Below are 24,924 nucleotides of genomic sequence, written 5' to 3'. Positions count from 1 at the left end.
TTTTTTCTTAGCAGGTATAAGCTTCATTCTTCTGTTATAAATCATTATCTACTGCAGCTACTCTTGCTTCATCATACCATTTTAACAGTTTACTCCATGGAGATCATATTGTTTGGAATTGGTAGGGTGCAAAGTGAAAATTACTAGTTATAGAGGGAGTGTTTTTTCCTTACGGTTTACTATTTTTTACATGATTGGCAAACCAACACAAAATTAGTAAGTTAACATTGAGAGGTTTGATTCATTTAATTAAATTGGTAGGGTTCGATTTGACCTTTATAGTCTTATACTTATAACTCGATACAATTCAAATCCGACATATAAACACGAATTGCTATCCTTACTTTCCTTATCTCTTTGATGCATATGCCGAGATGACCCATATTTGCTGTAATTGTTTTAAGGGGACGCTAAAGGCCATAATGGTTGGGAACATGGTCTTGGGGTCCCCACTCTCCCTGCCCTTTCTGGCCGTGGGAAAGCATTCCCATGCTAGAAATTTAAAATGCCATGAGTGTAGATGAAGTATGAGCATGTGCCTGCTACATGATACAAGACAATTTTATCCTTCTGCACCACCTTTTGCTAACACTCTGTCGCTTGATCGGAAAAAAAGGATTCAAAGAATAACCCTAATATCAAAAGGAATTACTTTTATTGATCATCATCACTTGATACCCATTTGCTTTATTTGTTAAAACACCCTTAATGCAAGCCAGTACACATCAATTGCTTTATTGAAGCACTATAACTTTTACTATAACTCTCTTACAAACTCACATAATTCGTATGAGTATTACATGATACATCATGGTAAAAAGACTAAACAACAAAATTTAACACGTAAATTTAATTATTTGACACGTAATTTTAATTAGTGACTGGTGTGGTAAGTATCATGTGAACTATTACTTATAATAGTAAAAGCTGTAATACTCCTAACAACAGTCTCATTCACATAAAATTGCTTTATTTGTTCCATTGAAACAAAAGTGCAAGCTTTAAATGGATAATAATGAGGGCATTGGATACAAATTTGATCTGAGTCATAGATTATATGAGTATGTGAATGGGACTCGGTTACACCTAAATATGTGGCTGTTTTGACTCTTATCCATTTGAATGGAACTCGATCACACCTAGTTCTTGCTTGAGCTCTCAAATTACTTTTTATGGAAGAGTCTACCCCCCAAATTTTTTTTATCAAATAAAGAACTCCCAAAAATGAATATTGTTATTGGTAATCTATTTTCTCAAATCCATGTTCTGAAAAATGGATTTCTTACTATTGGAGACTCCATGAAATTCTCCTATCCCCTACAATCGGGTAGAGGATTGTGCGAGGCTCTCGATGGGGCCTGTGCATTGTTCGGGCAAATAGGCCCTATTTGAGGGCCTCTCACAATCCCCTGCACTTGGGGCAAGAGATTGTGAGAGATTCTAATCCATTAACTACTTGCTTATTTGACCATATGTAATAGGCATTCTTAATGTGCAAACAACATAATCATTACGAAAAGCCCAACGAAACATGAAGCACGTATCTAATTACCACTTTGCAGATTGTTGATCAACAGATTTTTGAATAGATATAAAGACAAAAACTTTCATTGACAAATCCAACGAAGAGACACTTATCAAAAGCAGAAGTCTAGAGACAGCAAATGTTGTTAGATTTACAGTTCTGACTTGTTTAATTTGTCTTGTCAAGCAGCTTCCCCATCATTATTAGTCTGCTCTCTCCTCCTACCAAACGGCTTGAACCCTTTGCGAAGGGTGTTCTCAATCTGCTCAAGCGGCATACTTTTCGTTTCAGGCACCAACATAAAGATAGCAATAAGGCCAACGAAGGAGAAGGCAGCATAGAAAAGGAAGGTGGCCCAGGAACCCAAAGCCTCTGTCAAAGACAAGAAGGTCATGCTCACAATTAGATTGGAAGACCAGTTGGCCATGGCTGCCACGCCTCCCCCAAAGCCTCTGTATTTGAGCGGATAGATCTCTGCATTAACGATCCACGGCACCGTCCCCATGCCCGGAGCATAAACTATTATGTACAATCCGAGAAGCACGACAGCCAACACTCCCAGTTTACTAGGACAACCCTTGTCGTACCACACACGATTGTTTCTTTTACATACATTTCCAACTTCCTTATCACTAGCTAAGCAAGCCCCAGGTTGAAACTGATCACAGAAAAACAGATAAACAAATGAAGGTGGAAAATGTATAAATTAGGCCAAGCCAATTGCTAGCTAGTGATGTTAAAGTTTTGATCGCAAATTGCTTTTGGGAGTGTGCTTTTAAAAAATGTATCACAAGCAAACCCACTTTAACATAGTTTTCAAAATATCGCACATTTTAAAATCGCAAATCCTAACCCGAGGCCACAAAAGAAATGGCTCTCGAGCAGAGGTCGATAGTTGGTGTTAGAATATTAATTAAATGAACTTACATGGTTGCCTGCGCTAGCGCAGTAGCCACAATCCTGCTTGAGGCAGGTCATGCAGTTCCAAGATGATGGGTTGGGGGCTGATATGTAAGCAGAGCAAGTGCCGTTGAGTACGAGGTGGTTGGAATCAAAGTCGCTAATACGCGGCGCATTCCTAGATGAGGCTAAAAACACCATGGAGAGAGCGACGAGGCCAATGATGATGGAAACCAAAGAAACAAGCATCATTTTTCTTCTCCCAAATCTGTCGACGAAACACATGGCGACTACAGAACCTACGCAATTCAGACCAGATGTAACGAGAGAGAGGCCCAAAGCCACCACCTTGGAGGCAAATCCGGCGAGTTGCATGATAGTCGGGCTGTAATACATGACGGTGTTTATGCCAACAAATTGCTGCACAACTTGGACAGTAATGCCGGCATAAAGAGCCCTTCTCACTACCACATTCTTCATAGCGTTCCTACACTTGGTGATGATGTCGTTCCCTATATCCGCCTCATCATTCTTTTCTGCTTCAACAGATGCCTCCAATAGTTTCATCTCTGTTTCAACGTCTTCGGCAGAGTAGATTCTTTGCAAAATTCTCATTGCCTCTTCCCTCTTGTTCTGGTAAATGAAAGAAAAAACTTCAAATTCATCATCTCATGAATACATATCTTCTGCAGTTTGCTATCTAAATTTTTAACAATTCAAGCAGTAAATATGAGAGGTTGAAAGTGGATTTTATATTATTAGCTCTCTGGCTCACCCGAATTGTTAGCAATTTGATAACACAATGTCTAAAAAAACAGTATTCAAGTCAAATCAGATGCTCACCATTCGGTACAGCCATCTCGGGGACTCCGGAAGTGACAACATGAGGATAAATTGAATAAAAGGCGGGATTGCTGCCACTCCAAGCATGTATCGCCAAGTTCCGTTTACCTTTATATCACATCAAAATGCCTTTTTAAATTTTTTTTTAAAAAAAAAACATATTAAAGCTAGAAATTAAATGATGTATATAAAATAATAATACCTGAGTAAAGCCGAGATTGACAAGGTAGGATAAGAATTGTCCAAATGTGATTAGGATACCATTCATGCTGACAAGTGCGCCCCTGATTCTAGCCGGAGAGGCTTCAGAAATATATAGCGGCGCCGTCATTGAAGCCATTCCAACTCCCAGGCCAACGAAGATCCTTCCAAGAACAATCATCCAAGGAGCCGGAGCAGCAGCCATCACAATCGCACCCACGAAAAACAGAGCGTCTGCCGTTAAAATTGACTTTTTTCTTCCGAGAGCGTCGTTCATCCATGCCCCAATGGCTGCACCTATAATGGCTGCTCCAACCGCCATACTCACTATCAACTCCTGGAACCATGTTTTCCGGTCAACGGAATCAAAGTCTTCACGGATGTATAGCAATGCTCCCGAAATCACACCTGTTTGATTGATTTCAAAACACGACACCAATTTATTCAAATGATTTTCGTACGTTTAAGACAATCTTAATTAAACAAACTTACTTGATTATTATTCTACCATATAAAATAAAAGAAAAAGAAAATACCGGTGTCATAGCCGAAGAGGAGACCACCAATGCCAGCCGTGGCAGCAAGACGCAAAATGTATGGTGTTTTCCATGTGATCCGAAAACATTCAAGAAACTCTGTCTTGTCTGCAGATATGACACCCCCCTCCACCATTGTTCATGCAAAGCAGATTGTTATCTCTCAACCAACGTTCTGCGCGCAGATGAGATAATATATACCCAAGCTTGCCAAGGAGATAAAAGTCTTCCGCTAAAAAAAAACAATTACTAAAAATTCAAAACACTAATTAAGATTAAAGAATTCCAGCACACCTCTAACGGTTAAAAGAGAAGTAAATGAGTACGTCATTAACATTATCTAGGAAGTTTAATTTGGATAAGACGATAATAACTACTACCTAATTAATAAGATCACATGCATGCGTTTACACTTGGATGGACAAGCGTTTACCAAGAAAGAGATGGCTGTAGAGCTGATTGATTGATTGGCTTTGTGGGGGTGCGTCCAAAGGATTATGCTGGGCCTTCACATACTAAATCGGTGCTTGGAAAGTTTTTTACTATTCAAATTTCAAAAGTTAACGTATAGAAGAAATAATCTTTAAAGATTACGTTGATATATATACTTAGGACTTTTATTAGTAATTATCGGATTTATTCAAATTTAATGTTGATTTTAAAAAGTCTCATTATCTTTGAAGAAAGAATAAAAGGAAAATAAACGGAATATGTGACATTAGTTTGTATAGGTAGGGCTAGCAAAATAGGTACATGCCAAATAAAGAGGTACTTGTTTATCCTATGCATCAATGCATGTAACTATTATTTATGAAATTATGACGCTTAGATTAACCTTATTATAAAAAAAAACATGCATAAGTTAAACGGGTCATGTTAGGTATTTGTTTTGCCAGCCCTATGTGTAGGGATAGAGGAAAGGACTGCAATTCCAAGGCACGTTTGTTAGGACCCGAGCCCTCGTAGATAAAAAAAAAATAACAAAAATAAAAATAAAAGAGAGAAGATTTGCATCTTTGATTCTATAAAGAACACAAGCTACACATGGCTTAAAAGACAAAAATACACATGTATTTTTTCAAATATTTATTATAAGAGTTGTAAATTGATATACAATAAGCTCTCTATAAATGGAAAATACACAGCTTAAAAAAGAAAATCTAAATAAATATAATTCCGCAACTATTACTAATTAACAATATTCTAATTGCGGATACTAAAACCTAATAAGCAACTAAATCACTTAAGAAGGAAAATATTACAAAATCTTAAATCTTGAAAGTAAATAAACTAAACTAAAGATGGAAAAATAAAATAACTGGTAAAATCCTAACCTAAAATAGAGAATCAATAAAATTGACTATGGTTGACATGCTACATATCAGTATCTCAACCATATATCTTTTTTTGCAAATCTAATGGATCCACCATTGAATTTGTGGACTCATGTGAGTCCCACAAAATTTCAATGATAAATTCATCAATTCACTATCCGGAGATGGTTGAGAAAATGGTTGAGAAAATGATTTTTATCATTTCTCCAATCAGCGGTGATCATGACAAAATCTTTCCTTCTATACTTCCCGTGCTTGAAAAGAGGTAAAATTCTGATAAAAAGACTTTGCTCCAATATTATTTTTCATTTTTACCAAAAATATAGATAAATATTGTCCTACATCACGCGACTACCTCCTCAGGGGCGGAACTAGCATTTAGAGTTGGAGGACAAAACTAAAAAATAAAAAATTTGGGAGAGTAAGATTTTAATTTTAAAATGTAATTCTGCCGTGATTGGCCACCTTCGTGAGAGTGGCTGGAACAGTACTAATCGGCCACTCCTTAACAAGCTGACCAACCACATTAAAGGGTGATTTTGATACTCCTTTACTTTTTTTAATTTCCATTAAAGATTGATATGACTCAATCTAAGTCCTTCATTTTATTTGAAAAGCCTTTGAAGGGAACGTCAATGAGGTTAAAAATTTAATGTACATTTTAGATGTTTATAGACACTTGGCACTATTTTACATAAATTGGAGGATATCTCCTCTAAACCAGTTTGGAGAAAATTTCTGTCGTATCTTTAATATTAAGTTTCAAGGTACATTCAAACAAGCTGTGAATGAATTGTATTGTAAAAAAAAACGCATGTCATTGACTTAATGTACGTATATTATTATCTTAAGAGAAGTGCTACACATCCCAAATTTTCTTCCCAAATGATGTGTTATCATCATTTGTTGATTCAAGATAAGCTAGTTGGCCATCTCATGAGATTTATTATTTTCATAAATGTGTCACTAACTTATGAGATGGTGACACATCATTTGGGAACCAACTTTTGGAACAGAAATTTGGGATGTTTAGCATTTCTCTTATCTTAATTATCTACCTCTAAAAAAAAGCATTTATGAGGAAACAAAGTCCTTAACCAAATGAAATTCAATATTCTTAAAATATCGAAAAATCCTAGCAAAAGAAATATATATAATTTTACCATCAATTATCAACTGCACGATCAGCTTAATTAGGATGAAAAACAGTGTGGGGAAGCAATTTAAAGTCAATAAGACATTAACTTAAATAACTCAAAACATAAAAAAAATGTTGTCTTTTTTTTTTTCTTTTTTTTTGTTATCATATCAAAATAAATACCTCCTGATGCTTTATGCTCTTCAGATGCCCTTTTCAAAGAAGAAATATTTGTTGATTCAAGAACTTTGAGATCGTATGTTGTGCACTAATGGTGGCAGGAGGGGGTGTTGAATGTTGATGGTTGGACTGGGATCTATCAATTCAAGTAAATCCAACTATTTAAGGCCCTCCAAAACCAATTTAAATACTATTTAGAGAGATAATTATATCCTTTGTTTGAGGCTGAGCACATTTCTCTCTGCCAATTTTCTATTTTCTTCCCGAAACCTTGGCGATTAACCCGCAGCAACAATAATTGAGTAGAAATCCAGCTAATTAATTAACCCCCACGTACATTTGATACTACAAACATGATAGATATAAGGGAATTAAGATAAGCTTCCCAATTCAGGTAAAATGATCTTCCAGAATGAAACAAGAGGATAATGATTAATGAAGGTAAACCTTAACTAAAACACATGGTGATAATGAAGATAAACTTTTGAGTCCAGGGAGTGTTAAAATATAAATTAAAGAGAAACGTTAGTTTTTTCTTCTTCAAGCATATATACTCAGTTGACGTGGGATACTCAATCCACTCTTGAATGTAATTTTCCTTTTTAATTGAGATTTATTAAGAGTAGATTGAGCATGCCACATAACTGAGTATGCTAGGAGAATGCAAAATAGTATTTGTCTAAATTAAAGGAAAAATGTAAAATCAGTCTATGCGGTTTACCTAATTGTAATTAGCAAGATGAACTTAGAAGTCCCTGAGGTATATCAAAAAAATAATTTAGTCTCTACATTCAAATTTTGTCTATTGACTTAACATATTCCGATAACGTGAAGCGTTAGAACCAATAAAATTGTAACATGTGTTATATTTAAGTAAGTGTCATACTATCGGAATCTGTTAAATTAATGGACATAATTTGATTGTAGGGACTTAATTATTTTTTTGGTATACCTTAGGGATTTCTAAGTTTATTTTGACACCACATGGAGCTAATTGTAAATTAGGTAAACCACATGGACTGATTTTGTATTTTTCCCCTAAATTAAAATAATTAAATTAACAATATCCTATCATTTTAAGCTTTTAAGATAAGTGGTGATTTAACATGACTTTCTATTGGAGTAAGCTTTTAGGATAAATAAAAACTAAAAGAAGAAGATAAATATAGGATAGCACATTATTATGAGTAATATATGTTAGAAATAAGACTCATGTCCTCTCAAAATTGATGTGACTTTTAAAACTACTATATATTAAAATCCGATAATTATCTATCAACCAATGATGATTTTAAAAGTCACATCAATTTTGAAATGACAAAGAAAATGATATGATTCTTTCTTCTACCATTACTCCATTATTAGTGCTACTTCCAAAACAATTGCTATTGAAATTGAATTAGTTTTTTTTTTTTTTTTAATAAAAAAAAATGATAAATGGCAGTAGTTGTTAAGTTAGTTAAGAGAAAATGTCAATCTTACCCATGTTATATTTGGATGATCCATCTGTTTACAGATAGTAATTTTACCCACCTTGAAAATTTTCAAGAAACTCAATTTCATAAAACTCCAACAATAAACAATTTGAAGCATTTCAAGCGGATAAGGATAATCTCAATTTCAAGTAAAACAGATGGTCCATATTAGATTTTATAGATTTAATAGTATATATGTTGTCACATAAAACCGAGTTGAACAAGAAAGTAAGTGATACTTAATAAATTGATTAATGGAGAACGTGATTGGCTTAAATACTTTATTTTGTTGTATTTAACGGTATACATAAGACCGCGTCATTTGTATATTGTTAGATTCAACAAAATAATTCATGACCGTTAAATAGATCTTCCTTTCAAGCCTATCACACCCCGCATTAATCAATAAGTATCATTTACTTTCTCGCTCAACCCAATGATTATAATAAGTTACTCTTCAAGTGAAATAAAGAATACTCATTTGTTATCAGAACACGATCATCAACAATTTTGAGGAGCAAGTTTGTCTTTTCATTTTTTGGGGGCAAAAATATCTTTAAAATATAATTAACTGAATACTCTCCAATTCATTTGAACTATTAAATTTCTTATTATCACGGTGTCCACAAAGCCACAAAATTGCTTCCTAAGACTGGGAAAGGCAAGGGACTCATTATATTGTTGTTGACGTTTTGGCTTCACTAGAGCTCCTCAATGTATGGAGTTGGATCAAACTAGAGTTGACTCATAATTGGCTATTCATGATTGCCATGATGTTTACCACAGAGATCTTCAATGAAAGTTAAAAAAAAAATGTGTTTTTTTGTGTTTTAATTTAGATTTTTTTTTTTTTCACAAAGTGTTTTTAGTGAGATTTATATAAGAGAAAATATTCTTGTAGTGTCAACTTAAGAAAATTGTTCAATAAATTTTTTAGAAAGTGTTTTGTGTTTCTAAATAAATAATAAACACTAATAGTCAAAGAGTTGACTTCTTACTTATAATTTAGATAAATTTTATTAAATATCAATATTTATTTTTAGAAGGGGAGATAGATAAAAACTAAACATTTCTCAACTCTATATTTTAAAAACATATTTCAGTTTAATTGTCTAAAAAAAAAAAAAAATCTCAAACCCAAATTAAAAAAAAAAAAAAAAAAAACAAATTATCCACAAAAAGACACAAAACAAAAGGTTAGTCAAATGTGTGTGATTCGAGCCGGCGTGTGGTTTGGATGCTTGAGTCAGACGACGTCCTCCTCCGCACCTGCTGCCCGTCGCCGTGCCACTGCCCCTGTTGCCCTCCTTCGCCGGTCTCCACCACCCCCTGCTGCACTCCTTCACCGGTAGTTTGCTGAAGATGGTTTTTGTGCTCATTTTCTGTTCTTTTATCTGTTTTTGGGTTTTGGTTTCTCTGTATTTTGTTGTTTTATGTTGTTGAGACCTTTGTTTTTGGAGTGAGTCACTCCTTTTTAACGGATCTATTTCTGGGATTTGCAGTGCTTCCACCCCCTTGCCCTCACAGGGATTGTTTTTGCCGAACAGAGGTTTGGATGAGGTTAAACCTATCTTCTTCTGTTATGCATCCTAAACCGCTTTATGCGGCCCAATCCTTAAGAAGAAAAGCTACCCAATTCTTCGATAACAAAAATCAACTTGATCCTGAAAAGCCAAACATTTCTTGTCAAACACCTTTTACGCCCACAATACAAATTAATTAGCACGCAAATTAAGCTAAAACATACTACCCAGAAGATTGGAAGGGTGGAAAATATTGAACTATCAATAACATTATAAAGATTTTTTTTTTTTCTTTTATAGCTTTATTAATAGGATTAGAATCTGATTTCATCTTAATACTATTAATAGATAACTTAATAAGGAGCAATGAATTAGGCAATAAGACACTAAAAATTTTGAGATTAAAAAAATTAAATCCCTTTAATTAAAGAAAGTTATCCAAAATATTGAAAACTCTTTTTTTTTTTTTTTTTTTGATATGTTCACACAAGAGAAGGGAGAGGGAATTCAAACTAGTGACTTCCGCTTCATGAGGCGTGGTTCACTACTAATTGAGCTACTCTTTGGAGACGAAAACTGTATTCTTGAGTTATTCTAAAACAAATTAGAAAATTATAAGGATTCTGTTTTTTGTTCATTTTAAAACATCACAAGGATTAATTTAATAATTTTAAAAAATAATAAACAATATAATTTTGCTCATGTCACACATTAATGTGCTGAGAAGACTTATTTTAAGTTATTATTTTTATTTTTTGTAATATATATAGTTAGAGTAATTTGTTTTTTTGTTTTTTGTTTTTTTTTTTTGGGTAATAACTTCTCCGACCCAAAAAAAGAAAATAATAATAACAGTAATAAAATCTCTCTCGCTGGCTCGGTGTGCTCGCTTCTTATTCTCCATCAATCCCAAAAGCCCAAAGCCTAATTTTCCAAGAAAATAAATGTTAAAATCCCTAATTTTTTCATTAATCATATAATTTCAATAGCACTTCTCGCTAGATCCTATCTTCAACGGCTACAAATTCGCCTCTGTTTTGATCGGAAATCTGAGAGAAAGAGGGACAGGGATCGGACGGCACTCGATCTCCAGATTCTCTCCGGTATGTCAATCACAATAAACCCTAATTTCCCAATTCTCATATAAATGACGACAAAGAAAGTTCATTTGTTCTTTCTCATAAGGAAGTTTGTGATCGAGTTGGTTTTCAATTAGAATACACGTTTTTTTTAATAGAAAATGAGTTCACTTTGTGATTGATAATGGGATTGTGCAATATTACAGTTTTGATGCTTTTAATTCATTGTTCAAGCTCATCCTAACGTAGAGGTCGATCTTCATTGCCTATAGTTTGAAGGAAGTACTTGCTTATGCTCTGTTGTTGAACACCAATTGGTCAAAACTGTTAGGGTTTTCTGGGTTTTGCCTCCTTGCTTTGGTTTTGCACCTTTAGGTCTACAGGGGCACGATATGTTGAATACCTGATTGGGTTAAACATGATAGCTAGGTCACTGACTACTGATTTGGTTAAATGGTTGTATTGATGATGAAGCTTCTCAGTTTCACTTCAATTCGGCATCAATGTTTTCATCATTCAGCACCATTCTTTGGTATTAGACCTCTTCTTTTTAGTAGTCTCAGAACAGGTTTTCTCCATAGTTGCTCTAGCTGAAGCATTAAATAACTTGTATCTGGAATATACTAAATGTTGAGAGAATAAATAACCGGCGAGTCTCAATATGCCAGGTCTCCACCTTTAAGCCAATGGGTTTCAACTCAGCAATGTTAGATCAACCGCTCACTATTCCGTTACACGTGAAACTCCAATATTAAATCTTCAAGTAGCTCTTTTGGGGAACCTTTTGTGTACATATCAATAAAATCTCTTATTGCTTATCTGAAAGAAAAGGGGGACATACTAAATGCTGTTGAAAACCTGTTGAGAAGATTAGATCTTTTTACCTTTGATGCTATAATCTGATTTCACATGGGAATTCTGATTTAGTCAAAGTAAAGTATCTAGGATTTTTTTTTTAATCATGCAAGAATACCTCCTCTTCAGTCTTCATACAATCTTTTTGGCACAGATGATCTAACCCACTATCATTGATTCTGTGGTTGAGCTTAGAAGCAGCAACAGGGAGCTGAGCGAGGAGACCTATATCAAGATACAACTAGTGATCGTAGTTTCTCCTGTATAAGAGACTAAAGTGCCTTTTTTTACAGCAAGCAGCCCTAATGCTTTTACATACATACTTTCTGCTCCTTTTCTTCTTCTTCTTGCTTTGAAAAGACAATTATCATTACTTTGCTTCAACACATTGAGCTTCTGGCTGTCAGTCCGCATGATCACTGCACAGTGCTCACCTCGAATAGATAGTAAATATACTGTACATGAGGCACAACCTCCATTTTCTAGCTAACATGATAACTACTGACCTTGAATTGAAAATAGTAACATACTCTACACGAGGCACAACCACAAATTTCTAGCTCAGGAAATGAGCAACAATGATATTAGTTACTTTCATTTTAGGTCTTGTAGATTCTGATGCTTTCTTGACTCTATAGGAACTTTAAAGCTGTTCACTTTTCTTGGAGGGGCATATTGGAATTTTACCTTAAAAAGCTCCATATGGAAGTGGCTAGAAGCTGAGGGTGGATCAGAAGTTCCAAAAATTTTCAGACCCCACCCGATGTGAGCTCCAGAAGATAGGTATTTTCTCAGATTCTGTTTTATGGTGCATTAAAGTCAATAATTAGCTGCAGCTTTTGTGCTTTATATTCCTGCCTTCCTACCTAGGTTTTTTCTTCTTCTTTATTCTCTTATTCCATTTCCTCGTCATGATGAATAGGGGGGAGGTCTTATATTTATTAGGCAATATTGTTATCCCTGAAAAGACCCAAAACCCAGAAGGCTACTCATATAAATATGGCTTTATAAAGTGACAATCTCTCAAGGTTGGAAGATGGCCTTTTATTCTGAAGAAGAAAAATCTGAGGATTACCTCTTCAAGATTGTTTTAATTGGTGATTCAGCTGTTGGAAAATCAAACTTGCTTGCAAGATTTGCTAGAGATGAGTTCTACCCTAATTCAAAGTCAACAATAGGAGTGGAGTTCCAAACCCAAAAGATGGATATCAATGGAAAGGAAATCAAGGCTCAGATCTGGGACACAGCAGGTCAAGAGCGATTCAGGGCTGTTACATCTGCATATTATAGAGGTGCAGTTGGAGCTCTTCTTGTGTATGACATCAGTAGACGCCAGACATTTGATAACATTGCCAGATGGCTTAATGAACTTCAAAGTAAGAGGCACTCTCTCTCTCTCTCTCTCTCTCTCTCTCTCTCTCTCATGTTTAAATAAAGAGGGTAATCATTGTGGTGCTTTCTGCTGAAATGTTTTTGTTACTAATTTTGGTAGATAATTTTATATGAATCCTTGGCGGAAGGTTACATTGACAATACATTGGACATTTTCTGTTAATGAATAATTTCTTTATGATTTTCATAATATTTGACTGTCCATTTCAATGGTTCTGTCTTTATTTTCTAGTGCATTTGTATGGGCCAACACTTTATTGAACCATTTTATATTGAAGTAATTTTTAAGTGAGTTTAAATGTTGTAGTGATATTCTTGATGCCTAATGAAGCTGTTTTTTTATCACAACCCTGGATGTTAAATGCTGTGAACCTTCATTTCATTATTTTATTCTCTTTTCCTATGATGTCTGTTTGCACCTCATAGCCTATCAGTTTCAGAATTGATCGAGGTTGATGGTCTGTCATGTTGATTCATTTCCCTTGCAGTTTTCCTGTCAATACATTTGATTTTTTTTTTTTTTCACTCTGGTGGCTATAATAGATTAACTTACATTTATCCTTTTTAAATTTGATAAACTGAGGATTGATTGGGTGGTTCTACTGAACAGCGCACTCCGACATGAATGTTGTCACGATACTTGTTGGCAATAAGTCTGATCTCAAGGATGCGAGGGAGGTATCGACTGCTGAAGGCAAGGACTTGGCAGAAGCACAGGGTTTGTTTTTTATGGAAACATCTGCTCTTGATTCCTCCAATGTAGCCGCCGCTTTTCAGACAGTTGTGACAGAGATCTACCATATATTAAGCCGAAAAGTGATGATATCTCAAGAGCTCAAGAAACAAGATCCTACCTGGATGGGAAATGGAAAAACTGTGGTGGTTTTGCAGGGAGGGAACCAAGAAGCAGCTGTAGAGCCTAGAAAAGGTTGGTGTTGCTCATCTTGAAGCTACACGCCATGTCTCTCATCTTTTTGCTGGTCTCCCAAGCCTAAATTTTCTAGTCAATCTCCACACTTTTCTTCTTCATCTGATCAAATTTTTTTATTTTATTTAAAATGTCAATTTAAACATCACTTGTTCTGAGTCAATGATGGCTGAATAGAAATTGGGGGTAGAGTAAGTGACTTGTAATGGGATTAAGAAAATTATATTTTACAATGTTCAAATTTCATATCTAGTCATTATGTTTTTATTTATTTCACCTTGACTCCTTCCGCATTCTCTTTCTTTTTCTTTGGGGAGTAGGTTTGGAACCTCTTTATCAGTTGTTTATGTTGTGAGCCACATGCACGTGTTTCTGCCATCCTTAAAAGGCTGGCAGAAAACATTGGGAAAAATGACCAAAAAATTTGCTCAGTCAATGTTTTTTTCAGAGATTTTTTTTTTTTTTTTAATTTGTTTTTAGGGATAACAAACTCAAAATCATCCACAAAATAATAATAATAATAATAATAATAACAAACTAAAAAACAAAACGATGTCATTTTTGGTGGTTTCATTTCATAAAAAGGGAGATTAAATTTAGTTTCTCAGATTTTGCGCAATTTTATTTTATTCTCTAGCTTTTCAATTTTGACAATTAGGTCCTTAGATTTTCTGTTAGTTTCAAATAGGCTCCTCCTCCATTTAGTATGTCACGTCAGACCAAAAAATAAATTCCACATTGCTCTTGTTTGGAACGTCATATGCCCATTGTACGTGCCAAGTGGAACATTTATTTAAAAAAAAAAAAAAGAGTGGTCAACCACCGCTAAATGATGAGGGAAACCCCCTCATCAGATAATATGACATTAATTAATTAGTTTGACAAGACATATGGTTAATAAATTGGACAAGAAATTGATAAAAGGGACCTATTTGAAGCTAGAAAAAGAAAACTTGAACACATAATTATTGTCTAAATTGCATTAAAACCTAAAGAATAAATAAAATTTAATTTTTTCTCCTAATAATAATACACAACAATCTTTTGGTTTATTATCTGTTGGGAGTTTGGCTCTATACAAAACCTACAAGATTGAACACCCGGCTATATTGCTCTATCTACGTGTTAGAAAATGTAAACCCTTTATATGGAGGAGAGTGAGGAGACCCATACATGGTGCAACTAACAAGCCAACATTCGCAACCGACACATGCATTCGATTCGAAGTCAGCTTCTGAGCCCCTGAGACTGATTTTCTGATTTCAAATCGCGACCAAACAAACATCACGACAAAAAAAACAAATACCTGCTCCGCCAGCCAGCTAATGCACACCATTAATAATGACAACAACGAAAGAAGAAAATACTGAAAATCTGTGGTGGTGGTGGTGGTGGGGTTCACCTGCATCGTCGGCATTGCTGGATTACATGCAAATAGCAAAGATGGCGATAGTAGCCCACATCATATGCCCTACACTTTACAACAAGGAGCAGCAGACAAGGGCCCTACCCAACCCATTTTTCCTCTTACCACCGCCACACTTTTTACACTATCTCTTCAACAGGAATCGCTTTTGTGAATATTTGAAGTGTCTGTTAATTTTTCTGTCAAATAAGTTAACAGAATCAAGTACAAAAACCAGCACAGAGATAGGATAGGTCATAGGTGGCTTGCATTTTGCAACCACCACCCTAAGTGCCGTCATCTCATTGAGGGGGGATGTCCAAAACCAAAAGCAACCTACGCTGGTTTTCTCAAATTAAAAATTGAGATCATAAAGTCACAATGACGAAATTCACAGGAGGAGTTGGAGAAAGCTGTGAAGTAAGATGATAAATAGTTTCACCAGATAAAAATATTGGAAAATAATAGCATAGTCCAAGTCGTTTACATATTCTTGTTGTGTAGGCTACATAAAACCAGAGGATCACAGTAAACCTTTTTTTTTTTTTTTCACAACATTTGGGCCACCCAAACAAAACATAAGGAGAATAACCCAAATCTCATCACCCCAAAAACCCAAAAAGCAAACATGTATTCCACCTCTAGAAAACATAGTCAATGAAATGGAACGAAGAAAATCCAAAAACCTAGTCAAGCTCATACACATCTAAAGGTCAGAACTCTTACTAGCTACCCTCCCTAATTTTCTTCCTTCTACAAATATTCTCCCAAATTTCTCAACCCACTCTGTACAAAACCATCAAAAACCCACAAACATATATATACACCCAACACCGAACCTCTTACTGTAATTACCTCTGCTAAGGAGTAAAATGGCTTCCACTTTGTCTAAGGACTTGAACAGGCTGCCTCTTGTCTTGGTTCTCTCAAATACCCAAGAAGCGTTTCGGCCTGCAAATGCATAACAAACCATGTGATCATTAAAATTGAAGAAAATCATGAACTCCCAAGATCATAATCACTGAAAACACTGCGATCAAACTGATTATAACATGTGGTGAAATCATGCACACTGAATGCAAAATGCCAAAAAGGCAAAACTTCCAGATTCAAGTTCATTAGGCTCCATCATCAAGAAAAGTTACCACATCAACAGTTTGATTGAAGATCAAGACCCATTAGCTCAAAGTTTTTGGGATTTTGACGAATATGGAACTACCCACTTACCTTGTGCTTAGCTCTAACACTAACACACCCAGTCTGTGAGAGCGCCACCAGCGGAGGAATCGCCCCCTCCCTCACCAGCAACCCCCGATTCCTGACGCTGTCTGCACACAGCTGCAACAGCGTGAGCACGGCAAACTCCTTCCCTTTGACTGACCCATCCTCAATAGCCTCCACCAGCACCGCAATCCCACCCTCCTCCACAATGGACTCCCTCCCTTCCTCAATCCCCGCCAGGCTACTCAGCACCACCATCGCCTTCTCCGCCATCCCGCTCCCCTGCTCCGCCACCAGCTCCACCAGCGGCTTCACTGCCCCGGCGCTCACGGCCCTCTCCTTGTTCGGCCTTATCGAGCAGAGCTTATACAACGTCGTTAAAGCGTCCTTCTTCCCCCTACTCGAACCATTCAGCACCAACGACACCAGCGGCGGGATTGCCCCGCAGGCCCCGATCGAGCTTTTGTTCTCCTGTTACAATAAGAATTCAACATCAAATTCTTCTTTCTTCTCAGAAGCTAGATTTTTAAGTTCTCTGCTTTCAGAGTACAGTGGTTCTGAGTTCGAATTCTAACTCTACTTTATCTCTCAATCAATCAAATTTATGATATTAGTTACCTCCAGCAGAGCCAGGCTAAGCAACGCGCACGCTGCGTTCTGCTTGGAGGTCTCGGTGCCGGTCTTGAGAACGTACACTAAGGACTTGATCGCACCGGCGTTTGTGATCAAGGCCTTGTTGCCTTCGAGGAGAGAGAGGTTGAGCAAGGCCGTGACGGCGTGTTCTTGCGTCAAGGGATCGCTGCTGCACCGGAGAAGCGGAATCAGAGCAGGGACTGCACCGGACTCGCCGATCAGAGCCCGGTTATCGGCGCGGTTCTTCGCCAAAAGCCTCAGCTTGGCCGCCGCCGACCGCTTCACGGCAATAGACGGCGATTGGAGCCCGTCCACGCAGATCTTCACCGTCGGCTGGAGATCCTCCGGCGAAATGCTCTCGATTATCTCCGTCGAGAAGTTCTCCCTCTGTAGAAACCCCGAACACGGCTCGGCCGCCTCCGCTACGTCAGCATCCTCGCGGATGTAGTCCAACGACGTCGCGGGCAAGTTCGCTAGCCTCTGTAGCTCCCCGGAGATGTCGCTGCTGCAAACCGACAGGTCGCTGAAGGCCTGGGAAAGATCCAGAAACTCCTTCATCTCCACCATCTCAGACGACGACGTGGACTTCAGCGACTTGCCGTTCCGCATTGCAAGCTCGCTCAGCCGCATGTCGATGCCCGAGTCTGTCAGGTTCTCGGACACACACCCCGATCTCTCGACGACAAATGAGCAGCAACTGCTCTCGTCGTCGTTCCTTTGGTACACGTTGGACCGTATCGTGCGCATCGACCGGCCCATGCTGTGTCGGTGAACTTTCGGCGAATACAAGTTTCGGGATAGAGGGAACCGGTTGGAGCTCGAATGGGAGTCTTCTATAGAAACCATTGTCGCTTTGGTATGAATCAGAGCACGAGCCTCTTTTTTTAGTGTGAAGAATTTGGTAAAGAAGATTTCACCATTGACAGGTACAACAGAGGTTGGGGAAGAAGATGAGGGAATCGATTTTAAGGCTGGTTTCGCTGTGTGTAGTGGCTTTGGTATCCGGGCGAACCTAAAATCACACCTTGGTGAGCTAGTAATGGTCACAGTTCAGGTCTTATCGAGGGTGCTGATCTGACAGGGATCACAGTATACTGTGTGGGGGAATGTGGGACCGTGGGCGACTAAGATGAAGCGACGTCGTCGGTTCCAAAACTTTTTTTACTTTTCACGCTTAAAGATTCTTGATTTGGGATTACGACAAGAGTCACTTACAACTTGGATGCGGGACACGTGTTTGCCAGCCCCTTCACGTAACTTGTCCGTACGATCTACATCGGACGGTGGCGAAAGCAACTCGACAACCGAGCCACTCGTGGCTGGCCGATGGAGACGCTAGTTATGATGATCAAAGTTGAAACGAGGTGAATTTCAAAACCAACGTGCTCACCTAATGTCGGCGTGTTAGGTTAATACTTTCTTAATTTTTACTCCTAGTCTTTTTACCACATAAAAATATTAGGTAGTAAGCTTTCGTAGATAACCCGTAAATAATTAAATAATTAAGATGATATTATGGAATTAATTTTATTGTGTGATTCAACGTGCTTGCTGAGTTGTTTAGCACCCTAAGTGCAGTGGTTAATATATAGATGGAAAAGATTGTGTTTGTCTTGTCCCCATTTAGCAGATTTTGGAGTGTGGTAGGTGTCATTGGTGCAACGCTTGAACACTTTTTCCTCTCTCTCTCTCTCTCTAAAAAAATATATATTAATTAATTAAAACAGAGGTGCTTTGTTTATGTAACTAGGAGCATTAAAAATGAGTTTTTCCTTAGATCGATTGTATTATTTTGTATTAATGTAGCCTATAATCGAGTGCGTGATCAAATAAGTTGCGATTGTGTGATTGACTCACGGAATGGACGAACTATAGGCTACATTAAAACATTTTGGTACTATGTCAGCGTCATGGTAATATGTTATTATCATAAATGTCTTAGATGGTTTAAGCGCAACTTTAACTATGAATGTATGAACTCTTAAACGTCATGCCTTTATAAGCCTGTTTAAATATAAGTTGTATGTAAAATTTATATCAGAATCATATCATAAACTACCCTTTTTAAAAGGTTTTTCTCATGAACTACAAAATACTCACCCATAAGCACTCGTAGTGCCCACAAAAATCATTGAATTTGGAAACAATGATGTTAGTGTTGTTCATGGTTACGCGTATTTGACTGACATATTTACTTGCCACCTGTAGTTAACGTTGCACTAGTTTCTGGACACCCAAAGGACACGTTTTAAATTCCCCAAAAGTGGGAGTTAATAGTTGTATTTTTTTTTTTCTGAGAAGTTAAAGATGTATTATGAAGCCATAAAAGAAGAAGTGTACTCTGTAGGATTAGCCTTTTAATGCCACCATTATTACTCCTAGGATTTGTTTTTACGAGCCTCATCATCGCTACACAGACTTAATGCCAATTCTGGATACGTTTTAGTGCAACAAATTCATTTAAAAGGTCGTACTATGATGTCAGGAATTCGAATAATATTTAATTATTTATAATGGAAGGTTTTTTTTTTTTTTTTTTTATAAAAATAAAAATACTCTTTCAATATAATTAATTATATGGCTCAAATGAAATGAAGAGTATCCTAATTCTTAAAATTCACCTATAAATTTTTAATTTCTTATTTAACTTTTAAAAGAAAATTGATAATCGTCCCTTTAAATTATTACACATTTTCAATTTATTCATTTCATTGAAATTTTCTATTAATTTGGACGCATATAACTCAGCTTTTTCATTATATTTACGGAAAAATGTAAAATTAATCGTTGTGGTTTACTTGATTTATAATTAGCTCTATGTGGTATACAAAGGTACTTAAAGTATGCCAAAAAAAATAATTTAATTCCTACAGTCAAATTTCGTTAACTAATTTAACAGATTCTGTAAGTGTGACATTTACTTAAATATGATAAAGTATCACAATTTTATTGACTCTAACGTTTCATGCAATCATAATATGTCAGTGAACGTAATTTGGTTATAAGGACTAAATTATTTTTTTGACATACTTCAAAGATTTTTGAGTTCATTTTAATACAATAGAAAATTAATTACAAATTAAGTCAATCATATGAACTAATTTTACATTATATATATATATATATATATATATATATATATCTCTCTACAACCATGGTGGTTTAATATATATATATATATTAAACCACCATGGTTGTGGGTCTCTACCACTCCATGGCTAGAGACCTATAGTTTGGTAGTGGATCTTCTTGGGCAAATACTTATATAAAATTATACAGTATGGTGTTAGTCTTTGTTAAATCGTGAGTTTCTTTGACCAAGGATAACTTTTTTTTTTTAAAAAAAAATTATTTAATATAAATGCATAATTGTATTTTCACACATATAATGAAAGGGAAATTGAATTATTTAGTTGCGTGTGGGTCACATAATGCATTTGTTGTTTAAATTAACATAAAATGTTAATGAAGGGCCAAATTAAAAGTGATGGATAATTTGGAGAGTTATGTCACCTTTTAAAATCTTATTCAAAACTCATTTGCACTTCACATGTTATTAAAAAATTGGACACATGTCACTTTTATAGACTAGATTAAAGAAAATTTTTCCAACCCAATTTGGAGGAAAACTTTGTCCAATTCAAGAAATATAATTGCATTATTTCCTCAATAAAATTTCACACAGTCTGTTTAAGAAAAATGATTGGTGTCAATATATTTTTTTTCTCATATTTTTCTCTTCTCATATTACAAATTAACCATTAAATTTGTGGATTTATGTGAACTTCACGTAAGTCAATGTTGAACCCGACAAATCTAATGACTAATCTATTGAATTTATATATAAAAAAAAAGGAAAAATATGAACAAATTAATAACACCAATCATTTCTATCATATTAATAGATGAAGAACAAGGTTAAAAGAACATAGTAGAAATTTCTTGCATAGTTTGATGTTAACATATTTTTCTCTAAGAGATAAAACAAATCTATCCATGGCTATTCTATCTTGTCTAGTAGACGTACTTTTCTTTATCAAGATCAGATTTTTTATTAAATTTATTGTTGAATATGTCGGTCTCAAAAATATCAAAATTAATTTTACATTTATATTATTTCAAAATATTTATTAAAAAAAATACAAAAAAAAAATACTGATATTAACAATCGAAAGCCCTAGATTTGTTGAAAAGAAATATTGAATTATTGAGTTAGTGAAACACCTAGCTCTAGCTGTAACCTTTTGGCCTTTTCAATAAGGCTGATGGTGATCACTCCCCAGTCTCCCCTGCATTTATACACGCCCACTTTTGGTCAAACAATTATGGTGTTTGAAAAAGTTATATATATATATATATATATATATATATATATATAATTTATTTATTTACTTGTGTTTGAAAAGTCTTTTAAACTGCGGGCTTTTGGATTTTGAATAAATCCAAATGTCAAACCCGAATAGAAGGTTTGACGATCAGAAGACAAATAAAAACGAAAAGACTTTTAAAATATTTTAATTTGTCAAACCGTTGAAATGTTAATCTGGGCTTATGTTATCCAATCAGAAGCGGACACTTTTTGACGCGGTCATCTCAATTCTACCACATGGGATCAAGTTGTTGACCCATATTTTTCATTGTAAATATATATATATATATATATATTAGTAACGCTAAATTTTTATTGGCGATTTTTATTAAAAACAAATAAATAATGCGAACAATTATATTTTCTTCTCATAACTAAATTTTAAAAGTCTAGTCTCTCCTTAACTTGATGGGTAAAGAATAGAATAACATATGATAAGTTAATAAAAAAAAATTTCTACTCAATTTGAATGAAAATTTTGTTTATCGGCAATTAAACATGGATATTGAAAATATATTAGCTTTAATCTAAAAAAATAAGTGATGTTTGTAGTTCCATGCATTAATCTTTATCGGCACTATTGTTACTATGCACAATAATTGATGAACAATATAGAATTGGAAAGAGAAAGAGTCGAGACACAGATTTAACGTGGTTCGACAATTTACTTACGTCCACAAAAAGGTGACTATATTTTTCTCTTAATGATTCAGGGTTATAGCATAACATATATATATATATATATATGAAAAATCATAAACCCTACTTGTACGGACGTCGCTATAGCGATGTTCACTCTGCTATCGTCTACTTGACCTTCCACTAGTATTAATATGAGCCATTAGTTTAACATGCAAAGAAAAATCGTAGCGTTTATTATTTTAAAATGTGCAACTAATGAAAATTGTTTTTATATTTTCAAACCGACACTTTCCTTCTACCAAAACCACTTTTTGGGACTCTCTGAAAAGCCCTTTGTTTTTTTTTTTGTTTAAAAAAAAAAGAAAAAAAAAAGATTAGTATGTGGTTATAAGGGTATTAGGGGACAAAAAGCTTTGGGAGGGAAGGGCCACAACAATACGCATGAAGATTGCTGGGCCCAGCCTGATGGGCTCATTTTTGGTGGTGAACAGCGCAACGTTCCCTGAATCTGCCTCCCCCTCTCTGGGACCTACTTTTTTGTAGTATGCGTTTATTAAGAAAAAGCATATCCTTCTCTATTTTTCTCCCTTCTTCTTTTCTTTTCTTTATTTATTTTTTATTTTTTATTTTTATTTATTTTCTGTGAAATCTTTTGTCTGAAGCAATAATTATTCTCACTGCTGTCATGGGTCCATCTCAGGCCTTTCTTAGTTTTATTATTATTATTATTATTATTGTTAATTTGTTATCTTGGACCACCATATATTTGACTATTGAACATCAGTCCACATTGAGCCCTTTGTTTTGAAAGAAACCACACCCCTATATCTTTTTCATTAAATTTAAAGCTGAAAATGTGAGTTCACATCATTCTTAATATATTACAATATAATCATTGCAAAATATAAATATTTTAAACTTAAAAGCATTATAATCCTTAACTTAATCATGCAATAAATTATGTGAAATATATTGAATATGATATAAAGGTCATGTAATTAAGCTTTTTAATTATTAATGAATAAATTTACTTACTTATCAAGACATATTTAATATGGCACGTGGCAAGATGATTAGATACTCGATGGATACGTGGCTACTAAAATGACAGTCTAATTCTTATATGTGGCGTGTCGATACATATGATATGTGGCATCCAACCTAATGCATGGCATAGTGTGGCTTTAGACGTGGTTTGCTGTTGTGGCATGGTGGTCTGGTGTCAGTTGCGATTTGCTGATGTGGCACCAGACCATTATATTGCAGGGTTGACACATGGCATAGTTGTGAGGTTGACTCGTAAGTCGTAACACAATTTTGTGCGTACAATATTGTTTTTAATGCTCAAAACATAAATATTAACAAACCGCTCAAATATAAAACATTCATTAAAAACACAACAACTTCTTTTGCATTGATATCACATAAAAACACAATTTTTTTTTAAAAAAAAAAAAAAAAAATCCAGAACACATTAATAAACACAATGTTTCAATCTCTACTCTCAAAGCATGAACACTGCTACTCCACCAATTAAGAATATGGATAGGAAGTTGAAGTTTGAGAACATTCCCAAGCCAACAACTTCAATTTATTATTGATTCTCAAAACTATTAGAAGCACAGACAGAAACATCAAATTAATAAGCTAGTATATATGTAGAGTAGGACTAGGTACGTACCAGCAGGATAACTATATATATGTTTTTTTTTTTATAAATATATTTAAGTAGGGTTTTTTTTTTGGCCAGGGAGGGAGAAGGAGAGCTTCTGACTAGTGACACTTCCGCTTCATCAACGTGATCGCCAGTCGAATTAACTACCTTGAAATGAGAACTACCTTATTATTGTTCCCCCGCAGGTGTAGGTAACATTGCAAGTATCACTGATACTGAGGGAGATCTCATGCACGGGTCTCATGATGAAGTTAGCGAAGGCTGGCAAGAGATAGAGCACCTCACAGACGCATTGGCTGTCCATCTGCCTCGCCCAACGACAACAATCGTGTTCCCCGGGGCCCGCTTCATGGTGGCTATGGCTATGGTGGTGGTGCCTGCTTTTGTGTCCGTGCTTGTGATGGTGCACCTGATGGTCCTCTCCATCATCATCATCATCATCATCAGGGGGGGAAGGAGGGGTCACCGGCCTCAAGGGGAGCCGGGCGCAGGCGTAGTTGGCGAGCGAAAACTGAGACGCACAAAGCGGGCGGGGAACCGGCATCTGGCCCTCCGACATGGGCACCATAACCATTAGAGCAAAGAAAGTTAAGATAATAATCATGCCTTTTTTTAAGGTTGCTTGTAACTGCTGATTGGCCATTGCCTCTGTTAATTTATATACTTGCATTCATTGGCTCACTGTTTTAGTGTTTACCAAGAGAATGAGGCTTACTTTCTGGTTAGGTTCTGAATGGTTGAGTAAATAGAGGATTACAAAGAGGATGAGGTTTGTTAGGTTAGAGCAGCTTGTCTGCCTCATTCTCTTGGCAATCTTCTATTTTATTCAACTATTTGGAACCCAACCACCAATTATTGGTAACCAGAGACTAATGAATGAGCAACTATTCACAAGCCTATTTCTCCTCCTGCAAATCCTATCTTTGCTTCTCTACACAAAAAAAATAATTACTTTTCATGTGTGTTTTACAATTATAAACTCGCTTTCTTTACTAACCGCCAAGTAAATCCAACTATCGGATGATTAAATTCTTAAATCATATAATTATAATCGTCTAAAAATTAATTAG

The 24,924-nt window shown here is 35.6% G+C and overlaps 4 protein-coding genes across 4 annotated transcripts; 1 reads left to right on the top strand and 3 right to left on the bottom strand.

Annotated features, from left to right (window-relative positions):
• Positions 1–1,629: 1,629 nt before the first annotated feature.
• INT4 (inositol transporter 4) lies at positions 1,630–4,226 on the bottom strand. The gene is made up of 5 exons (XM_059583464.2): positions 4,006–4,226; positions 3,471–3,877; positions 3,269–3,376; positions 2,453–3,058; positions 1,630–2,183 (listed from the first exon to the last, which is right to left on the bottom strand). The coding sequence occupies exons 1-5, from the start codon at positions 4,139–4,141 to the stop codon at positions 1,707–1,709; spliced, it is 1,734 nt and encodes a 577-aa protein (XP_059439447.1). The 5' UTR covers positions 4,142–4,226; the 3' UTR covers positions 1,630–1,706.
• Positions 4,227–10,523: 6,297 nt separating this feature from the next.
• On the top strand, positions 10,524–14,180 carry RABA5A (RAB GTPase homolog A5A). The gene is made up of 4 exons (XM_059581962.2): positions 10,524–10,758; positions 12,228–12,372; positions 12,512–12,965; positions 13,592–14,180. The coding sequence occupies exons 3-4, from the start codon at positions 12,626–12,628 to the stop codon at positions 13,927–13,929; spliced, it is 678 nt and encodes a 225-aa protein (XP_059437945.1). The 5' UTR covers positions 10,524–10,758; positions 12,228–12,372; positions 12,512–12,625; the 3' UTR covers positions 13,930–14,180.
• Positions 14,181–15,730: 1,550 nt separating this feature from the next.
• On the bottom strand, positions 15,731–18,191 carry LOC132172102 (ARM repeat superfamily protein). The gene is made up of 3 exons (XM_059583551.2): positions 17,154–18,191; positions 16,542–17,006; positions 15,731–16,265 (listed from the first exon to the last, which is right to left on the bottom strand). The coding sequence occupies exons 1-3, from the start codon at positions 18,012–18,014 to the stop codon at positions 16,203–16,205; spliced, it is 1,389 nt and encodes a 462-aa protein (XP_059439534.2). The 5' UTR covers positions 18,015–18,191; the 3' UTR covers positions 15,731–16,202.
• A 5,759-nt stretch (positions 18,192–23,950) lies between these two features.
• LOC148589977 (uncharacterized) lies at positions 23,951–24,464 on the bottom strand. The gene has a single exon (XM_088515922.1). The coding sequence runs from the start codon at positions 24,456–24,458 to the stop codon at positions 24,015–24,017; it is 444 nt and encodes a 147-aa protein (XP_088372048.1). The 5' UTR covers positions 24,459–24,464; the 3' UTR covers positions 23,951–24,014.
• Positions 24,465–24,924: the final 460 nt, after the last annotated feature.

The sequence above is a fragment of the Corylus avellana genome, chromosome 1 (genome assembly GCF_965113065.1).
Source record: "Corylus avellana chromosome 1, dhCorAvel1.hap1.2, whole genome shotgun sequence".
In the NCBI taxonomy this organism is placed as follows: domain Eukaryota; kingdom Viridiplantae; phylum Streptophyta; class Magnoliopsida; order Fagales; family Betulaceae; genus Corylus; species Corylus avellana.
This window is presented reverse-complemented; position numbering and strand designations above follow the sequence as displayed.